The 10,310-nt window shown below is 34.8% G+C and overlaps 1 protein-coding gene across 1 annotated transcript; it reads left to right on the plus strand.

The window, feature by feature from the left end:
- Window positions 1–834: 834 nt before the first annotated feature.
- On the plus strand, window positions 835–9,966 carry LOC128244508 (uncharacterized). The gene is made up of 10 exons (XM_052962509.1): window positions 835–965; window positions 2,213–2,504; window positions 3,091–3,192; window positions 3,894–3,951; window positions 5,111–5,120; window positions 6,341–6,454; window positions 7,208–7,673; window positions 8,180–8,357; window positions 8,899–9,099; window positions 9,349–9,966. Exons 1-10 carry the CDS (start codon window positions 871–873, stop codon window positions 9,639–9,641), a joined length of 1,809 nt encoding a protein of 602 aa, XP_052818469.1. The 5' UTR covers window positions 835–870; the 3' UTR covers window positions 9,642–9,966.
- The last annotated feature ends 344 nt before the right edge of the window (window positions 9,967–10,310 follow it).

The raw sequence follows: 10,310 nt of genomic DNA on the forward strand, positions 1-10,310 counted from the left end.
TTTGAACAAAAGATAAGCACTTTGTAAATTTACATGCCAATCACTTTGTAAATTTTCATGCCCTTAAAAACTCTTCTAAGGTGAACATGAAATTCCGTTGCCATTATGCACCCTTGATGGTGTTTCTGCTGAACCTGAGGTCAAAAGTCTCTAGCACAAAAGAGCAAAGATTTTTGTCTATCTAACTTGACAAGTGCAGGTGGCTATGGTTCACTGTCAGCAAAATGTTCAATCAAGACTTAAAGTAAGAATAAACTCAAATTAGAGATGTGTTTATCAATGTTTGGAATTCATCACTTTCCTGTCATCAGGACAGTGTGTAGATAATTTATATTTGTTCATGTCTCGAATCGTATACAACAGTTGATAAACGAAATAAAAGCAGTTCACACAAAGTGTCATCAGGACAGTGTGTAGATAATTAATGTTTGTTCATGTTTCGAATCGTATACAACAGTTGATAAACGAAATAAAAGCAGTTCACACAGCAGTCCTTTGTAAAATTAAAGATCCCGTTTTAGAGACATATTTACCCCTAGAGGTGTTTAGATATCTACAGATACATCACATATGCAGAATCTGAATTTATTAAAATGTGACAGATCATATGTTATATATATATTCATAGGCTGCCTATAAAAATAGAATGCTGTTACAATTTATAAAAATATGTTTTATTGTCTATTTATAGATGCAACATGAGTCAACAAATCCGAGCTGCCCAACTGCTGCGAGAGGCAGCAAATTTGCTGCAATCACCGGTAACTACTGTGGCAAGCACAGTACCGCCATCTACTGGTACAACTTCAACCAGCTCTACACCTGTCCAAGCTATAAGATCGTTATTTGGACCATATAACAGACGGAGCTATGGACGTCGAGGGGGGCGAGTTGGACAGCCAGAAAAAAAACAACCGGTGTCATATTGGACACATAAGTTTGCTGTCATTCCCAGATGCAAACAGGTAATAATGAAAAGCATTATGTTCAAAATTAAGCTGCATAATATATGATTCATTTCTGTTTTATGCTCATTTGAGCACAACATGCTTAGGGTGAGCTATTGTGAAAGGACTCTGTCCGTTGCGAGTCATCTGTCCGCCCGTCTGTTAGTCCGTCGTCAACAATTTCTTAAAATGACAACTCCTATACCGCTTGACTGATTTTCACTAAACTTTACAAGAATGATCCTTGGATGACCCTCTCTCAAAGTTGTTCAAATGGTGCCCGTCCATGGTACAAAAAGGCAGCAGGAGTTAAAAATAGATTTTCGAAGTGAAAACTTATAAAAAAAAATTGTCTGAATCTGCATGGTATGGGGCTTTAATAGATGGTATGTATCATAATTTAGTGATGATACCAAGTTTGTTCAAATTATGCCCCTGGTGTCAAAAATGGCCCCACTGCGAAGATTTACATAGAGATACATGCATAAGGAAATATTTAAAAATCTCCATGCCTGCAACTACAAGGTCTAGAGCTGTGATATTTGGTCTATAGGTCAAAAATGGCCCGCCATGAGGGTCACATTTTATTTACACAGTTATATTAGGAAAACTTGTAATATCTTCAGCTACAAGGTCTAGATTTTTATATTTGGTGTTTAACATTTACGGATGGTTGGTTACAATTCATACTGCCCTAGAGGACAAAATCTAGCACAGACAGAAGGGTCAGGTGAGCGGCTCAGGTCCCTCAGGGTCCTCTTGTTTAACATGAGTTGTGGCATTACTCTAGTATTCAATCACCAAAGTACTAATTTGACATGTGAAAATTCACAGGACAATTTTTAATTGAATGGCATTTTTGAAGGACATTTTAATTTTTTTCAAGAGACATTTACTACGATGCCAAAATTATACTTTTTTAAATGTCATTCTGTGCTCTTATTATTATTGCAAAGGTATTTCATGATAGCAGTTTTATAACAAACCATTTTACAGGACATAATGGCAGAAAAATATTAATTGATAGGATTTTCCAAATTTACCTCCGAAATATCTGATGAAGTTTCACCGTGACTGTTATTTGCCAGAACCTCCTGCTCCAGGTGTTATACTAACTGAGCTGCCTAAACTGTGATGATGTGCTAATTTATAAGTCACCAATTTAGTTTTAATGGTGCCGTGTCATACTATTTTGTAAATAAACAACTATTGTATTTGGGTCAGATTATTCTTCATTTGTTATTTTAGGAAACGGTACCAAACAGGGAAGAAAAATATGGGCTGTACTCCATGGGATTTGGCGAGAAGCGTCTAACCATGGTCAAGTCAACAAATTCGTCGGACTTTACCACTGCGTTGGAAAATGCCTTCCCGAAATTAAAGGCATGTGGGGGTTATGAACTTCTAAGGACACCTCCTGGAAGTCGGATATCCCTTGAAGTAATACCAATGCCCCCTGGAGGTTTCACTTCAACATATCTAGCAGATGAAAGCTGCCTGCAGGCAGCAGTTTGCTATCTTAGGCCTATACAAAAAGACCTTGATATCACAACTTGTGTAAGTATTCTAGGCTCTGTTTAAATTAAGTATAGTAACATACTTGACTGTGTCCCTCCTGACTGGGAGTTAATTGTTACCAACAAGACCCTAGTTAATGCTAAACCTGATTTCTGGGCATCCCTGTCTATCTATGAATTCTTTTGAATCAGAGCTGTGGTAATGGGCTAATGCTACACATGATTTGATTATTAATTAGTGAAGTAGAGCATTGAATATTGATTTTAGGTCAATAATAAATTCTAAACGTTACATAGGATTTGAATTCAAAAGTAGGTACCAAAATTTCCTGTTGTGTGCTATGTTGCCATGCAAATTGCTCTGTTGGCAGATATGATTAGTTTTTTTATAAAATCATACTAAATACATGTATCTTAGTATTAGGGCCTTAAATATAAATTTTCCTAGTACTCCCATTTTGAGCGATATTATAAAGAGGGCTGCTTTCTACGAAAACATACATGTGCAACAAGCTCCAAGACACTGATACACATATGAACAAAAGCTATATATGACCTCTTGTTACAGAGATAAAAAATACTTTCTTTTTTTCTGGTTGTTTATATATAATGTAATCTTTTTTAAGACTAAAATGGACGGGGATAAACCAAGTGAGGCATGTCTGGAGTGCGGGGAAAACATTCCATTACCCCTGTTACGGGATCATGTGGATGGCTGCAATAAATTGGTAAACCTAAATATCAACATCTGGTCTTATTTCAAACCATCTAATTCGTATGTCCCCACCCTGGGAAGCTTTTAGCTAAATTGTATAGAAATAGGTTGATATTTACATCTATCAATAATGAAAGTATGTGAACATTTTAAATCTAACCTCTAATGTGAGAGATCTATGAACATATTATGTATACTTTTTGCTACTATTTTTGACCTATGGTTGGTTAAAAAGGAAAGGATATTATTAAAGATATCAGAGATGTGTAATGCTAAGAGTTTTGTTTAATGAATTTGGTGTTACTTTACGGAATAGGTATAAGTGTTGTGCTTAAGTTGTTGTTTAAAATGTATAAAAACATGTGCACCTTTGATTCCCAACACTAAGTGTGATTATAAAAAATATGTTGCTTGCTTTTCTTGTAAACCTATGTTTACTAAGCGAGAGGAAATCCTACAAATTCACTTAAACTACAGACATATGACCCAAAAATATGATTCAAGTTTCTTTGTGAATAAAATCTGGACCTCTTCAATCTAAAAGTTTAGATTTTATTTTGACTAATAAAATGTGTGCTTTTTTTGGTCCTGTGGCAGGTATCATTTGAACATAAGCCTACATGCATTTCTGTTGTTCCCCTTTTACCAAAAAAAATCTTGACATAAACTTAGCTTGTTTAAAAATAAGCACTTATCTTTTCTTTTTTTTTTCAGGAAATGTCTCCTCCAAGAAAAAGTTCAGACACAGACTCCAGTTTGCCAGTTTGCCTGTGTAAGATTTTTTTTGTTAATTCAAAATTTTAAATTATACATATTGGTTGGTAAGAAGGTTTAAGAAGTGCCATTCATCTCCTCCTCATTCAGCTGTTTCAGTGTATAAAACACAACCATACCAAATTTGAAGGTAATTTAGAAATCGCTCACAGTTCTATATATTTTTACAAAACCTTAACAAAACTTATCGTAGAGTATCTATGTTAGTCTGATATGCATTTGTAATGCATGGAAACAATGCCCTTTTTGTTACATGGAAAAAGGAAGTGTAACACTCTGCAACTGTAATACCTGAAGCCTGATATTCTGAATATGATTATGATATATCCCTGTCTTGTTTTGTAATGAGTGTACCAACTGCTCAAAGCTTCCCATCTATTTTTAAGACTCTATATTTCAGAAGTGTTAGTAGTCAACTACCATTTGGAAATGTCACATTGGTTATAAAAGTTGTCATTGTCTTTGAAATTTTATTTAAAGTTATGTCTTTCATTCTAGATCACTGTTAAAGTACAGATATATATGGATACTGTTAAGGACATGCTAAGGAATAGATAACAAGTGTTTGTTATTTATAATTAGCCATGTCATGAAAAATGCATTAAAATTATGTTTTCAACAAACAGGCTCCAGGATCTAGCTGTACAGAACTAGCTATGTAATTTTTTTTCTCAGAAATGTTAAGTGTTTTTGTTATGTTTTCATTAACTAGGTTTTCAACCAGTTTACATACTTTGTCATGTATTACCTTCGATTGAAAACCTGGTTTTGGGGTAGTAAGGTGTTTTTGTTCCTTTGGGTTGTTCCAGGAAAAATAATGACAAGATTTGGAATGTTCACCAATGCATTTATTGCTTAAAGTGAGGGTATGCACTGGATACGATTGTGCTGCCTGGGGTAATTTAGCAATGTAAACTGGCATGTGTTGTTTTGGAATTCGGTTGGATGGGTCAGTGGTGGTGGTGGTAGTGCCCCCTTACTTACAGTGGAAGTCATTCACACACCTCACCCCATCCTATTTATTCCTGGAACAGCGCATAAGTTATATGTCTTCACACTTGCTGCCATGGTTGTATTGTCAGTTATTATTGTAAGTTATTTGTTTGTATTTTCTTTGTTGCACATTCCTAAGTTCAGTTACAATTTTCTCCATGTAGTTTTCCATTTGTAAGTCCCTAGGGGCTTCATACGCTGGAGTACAACAGCATTTGAATTTCTTCTTCAGCTTAACCCTAGTGCCTCGGGTCCATTTTTGCAATTTAAACTTACTTATCTTGCACTTATATTCGTAATCATACTGTGTCCCGATAAATACATTGGAGGTTTATTAAAATAAAAGTAAAACTATATAAAATGTTATTAATAATACTGATTGATATAAAAAAAGAAAATCTTTGAATCATTGAAAATAGTGAATTATGAAATTCACTGAATCTCGGGGTTGGAGGGGGGGGAGGGGGTCAAAAAGATAAGCCTCCATTAGATGGAATTAAAATTATTAGCTTGATTGTTGTTTGTTATGATGCTTTTGCATGGGTGTAGACTGGTAGCTAAATGTGCCATAACATATGGCTTGAAACCAAAAAGTGTTTAAGGCTGTATGATACAGGAAGTAAGGTACAAAAAATTATAAAGCCTCTAGCTGATCTATACAGTTTTTTTCTGTTTTATCAAACTATCTTGAAAATATTTGTATTTTGCATTTTACAGACGTTTTAGACAGTAAATCATTCTAGATTTTAGCCCACCTGAGCACAACCTCAAAAATCTTCTTGTCTGAAATCACAAGGCCTTGTTATTTGATATATAACATCACCTAGTGGCCCTCTATCAAGATTGTTCAAATTATGCTCCTAGGGTAAAAATTGGCCCCGCCCGAGGGGGGGTAACAAGCTAAGGCCTGGGGCTTTACTATTTTGTTTGTTACTGTAGCATCACCTACATTGTAGTTGTCCTCTATCAAGACTGTTCAAATTATGTCTATGGTTTCAAAACTGACCATGCCCAAGGGCACACAACTTTTTTACATAAGAGTTTTATAGGAAAAGTTTAAACAACATCTCCTCTTAAACAGTTTGACGTATAAAGGACTATTCAGATTGGTGGTCAGTGAAATATTTTATTCATGATTGTAATTTAAGTCACATCCAAGGAACATTAGAACATTCTGGAAAAACTAGACAGTGAAAGTCCTTCATAATTAAAAAAAAAAACAACACATGTTAAGACATCGTTCGTCACACAAATCCATTTTCAATGAAATCCGACACAGAATATTTTCAGTATCATACAGCCTTAACTGTGGCACGAGACTTCAGAACTGAAAATCAAATGGCATTTCATTTCTATGATATTTTAAGCCTTTATATTCATCTTTACTATTTCAGACAAAAAGAGATGGGTGTATGTCCAGTTTGCAATGGCAGTTTTGAAGTGAATGTTCTGGAAGCACATGCAGCAGGGTGCGGAATTGATACAATAACAGCTGGGGGTAGTGAAAGGTACATCTTAATAATGATTTTAATGTCTTGCTTAAGAATATTGTAAGAAAAGGTGTGGGGGTATTTATCACATTTAGTGATAGCTCTAGTTCAGCTCAGCTGAGCATGAAGTGCTCGTGGTGAGCTATTGTGATCGCCCTGTGTCCTTCGCCGTACATCGTGATCCTTTGGTGACACACAGTTTCCAAAGTTGTTCAAACTGTTTTGTTCCATTGTGTAATTAAGTGACAGGTCACAGGAGCGAAAAAAAACTCAAAATGAAAACTTAAAAAATGTTCTTGTCTAAAAGGCATGGCGCTTTGATATTTGGTATGTCGCATTATTTAGTGGTCCTCGACCAAGATTGTTCAAATTATACTCCTTGGGTCATAATTTGCTCCGTCACATGGGTCACATAGAATCATATTTGAAAAAATTCAAACAATATCTGCTTTTAAAGTGTGTGATGGATTTTATCCAAACTTTACAAGAACGATACATAGATAACCCTCTCTCAAAGTTAATCAATCCGTTCTGATTCATTGCACCTATCCTCAGGTGAGCCCTTTGGGGCCAATGCCCCCCTTGTTTTACTTAACTGCAAATTTTATGTTTTTTAAGAAAAATGAATCTATGTCTAGGGCAACTTTATCTTACTCTCAAAATAATAATTACAAGGTTTATACAAATTGGCAGACAATGCAAAGTTAATATTTGAGACTTGTGAGGAAAGTGCCTTTTTCATTTACATAGATAATGCATCTTTGTTTGCAGCCTGATGGACCCACAAACCGACTTCGAGTCAGCACTGAATGACAGATTTGACAAGATGGTGTTGGAAGGGTCATGGCCTATAAATGTTGTCCGACGCCATTTTAATAACACTGCAATGGAGGAACTATCAAATGGCAACATAAAAGACTGGGGGAAAAAACTTAATGTAAAATTTATTGGAGAAGATGGGGTTGACAGTGGGGGGCTCACACGAGAGTTCTTCTCCTTATTATTTGAAACATCTCCTGTGTTTGAAGATAATGGTTTCAGCTACAATGCTGATCTTCTTGAGAAGAAACATTACCAACTAATGGGAAAAGCCACTTCAATGGCCATACTACATGGTCACCCTGGACCTCGAAACTTGAACAGGACAATTGTTGACATCATCCTTGAAAACAAAGAGCCGGAAGAAATCCCAGAGTGTTGCATTCAAAATGCAGAGGTCAAAGCTGCTATTGAAGAAGTAAGAACACATATTATGCCCAAGAGTGTCAGTGTATATACAGATGATTTCCAGGTTCTATTGTAGCCGAATTCTATTTTATAGTAATATTAAATAATAATTCTATTAAAGATCTTACATTCTGTCAACATTCTCGTACACCTACGCAAATGGGAATTGGGTTAAATTGTCTAGGGTTAAAATAGTGTGCCATCAAATGTACTGCCTCAAATCTGAAGTTTTTACATAATAATAATAGCCTTGATTGAAATTTGTTAACTGATTTGTATGTTCATATAAAAGTCGCCTTAATCAAATTGGGGTAAATCAAAAGGATCTTCTGGCCAGACCGAAAAAAAAAGATGTGATTAATGATTTGGAATTAAACATTTCTTTGTATTTGTTTATATACATGTATATGCATAAGAATGCTCCAACAAATGTTTAAAATAAATCATAGAATGTTCTGGATAGCTGCTTTATTCTGGATAGCTGCTTTAAACTTGTATTAAAAACTTTATTTACAGATTTCCACTGCCACTAAAGAAACCATAGGGGACGTATTTGAAAGACACAGCCATCTATTGGAAGCATCTGGCTACAAGCAACTGCTGTCGGTCAGCAATAGGGACCGCGCAATCCATACCATGAAATTTTATTATTGCTTCTACAAGTACATCCCCCCTATGCTGCAGTTCATTGAAGGTACATCTAAATTTCGGTTAGTTCATTTGAATTGTAAGCAAGATGCTGCGAATTGTAAACAAGATGTTGCATCAGACATATTACATAAATCATTACATTGTTGAAAAGTATTTATTTCATTTTAATCATTTTTCTTAACCAGGTACAGCTACAGACTGGAATATTAGTATTCCATTATTTGTGATATCTGATCTGAAATAATGTTTCCATTGGCATAGCAATTCAAACAAAACATATTGGTTTTCTGCAATGTGGATATTACAGATATCAATATTAACAAATTTTAATTTGTTATTAATTTTGCAAAAATGTGTTCAAATTTGACATTAAAGGTTTCTGTGAATGTGGCATTTAATATTTCAAATAATGAATGTGTAATAATATATGTATGTTAAGAGTAAAGCACCCAGTTTTTATGTTAATTTTACTTATTTATGACATATGTATCTTAAAAACAAATATGTTTATAGTACCAATAATTGTTGTTTTATTCTCAGAATACATGTAAAAAAACAGTAATAAAAGTAGTTTGTATTCACAGGTCTAAAGTTACATGACATGCTGTTGCTGCTGACAAAACATGGAGAGAATGGTCGGGCACTTCTCTGTTGCGACACCAAGAGTACCTCAATGTCTGATGTGCTAGCCTTCTTTGTGCCAAAATTCTCCAAGTCAGAGCATGAAAAGGCAGATGAAGAGATGATCGTATACAACTTCGGCAAATTCCTGAAGAAAGTTGAAAGTGGGTAAATGTTTTCATAACGGGACTTGTTTGTCTCATTGAACTGATTGCATTTTCTGTAATGACATTGGTTAACAAAATTCATGTTTTGATTACTACATATGAATAAGTTATACACCTTGTTAATAGAAGTAATTGTTAAAATGTGGGCAACACCCCTCCAAATGTATGTTTTTGTACTTCCCTGCTTTACCAAAAAAGAAACTAATAATTACATGCATTGTACATACCTTATTTATTATTATTCAGATGGAGCCATCTCCACAGATTGGGTGAAGATGAATAGCTCCGAAGAATCATTGAAGGAGGTTACGATCAACCTTGGTGATGTTCTGCAAGCCCTTATAGGATGCAGGTCTCTGCCCAGAAACATTAAGTCTGGAGAAATGGAGTTCGACCATTTGTCTAATCAATTATCATATGTAAATACATGTGCACCATCAATAATATTCACAAGAACGAAAGAACTTGTCAACTATGAAAAACTTGAACACCATCTGATTTGTATCATTGTTGAAGCTGAAGGCTTTGGATTAGCTTGAATGACTGTTGTATAGCACAATTTAACTCTGACCTGACTCCTTTGCATTAACATCTATTAACGATTCATCACACAATTTTTGGTGATCAACACCTCACCTACCTTTCATTTCAGCAGTTTACATATGAACAATTGTAAAATCCCAAAGGTTGCCTTTCGAAATTGTAGCTTTATATTATCGATTTTTTTCAATGTCAATAAGCATAAACATCTACATGTAGTGATTGTGATAGTGTGAATTTAAGCACTGTTGTATAAATGGGCCTTGTAAATTTTGGTTAAGAATTAAGAATATGTTTCTGGAAAACAGTTGCAATGTGGTAGATAAGAGGCTATTTTAAGTATTATTGCATTTTCTGAGAAATTAAAGCACAATTCTATCTTAAGTATTGATGTTTAAAACATCTTTGTGCTTCAATAAGTCATATAGTTTTTTTTTACGTAGAGCTTTCAAACTGTGTACATTGGTCGTATATCAGACAAGGAGACTGAGTGAAATAAAATCTTGAAAACAGGACTTACTTCTTTGTTCTGCAAAGACTCCAAAGTTTTTTTTTTACGTAGAGCTTTCAAACTTTGTACATTGGTAGTATATCAGACTAGGACAACCACCATTATTTTGGGGTTATGTTAAAGGTCAAGATTACAGAATCACAACCTGTTTGTTTTG

Source organism: Mya arenaria, chromosome 8 (assembly GCF_026914265.1).
Source record: "Mya arenaria isolate MELC-2E11 chromosome 8, ASM2691426v1".
In the NCBI taxonomy this organism is placed as follows: Eukaryota; Metazoa; Mollusca; class Bivalvia; order Myida; family Myidae; genus Mya; species Mya arenaria.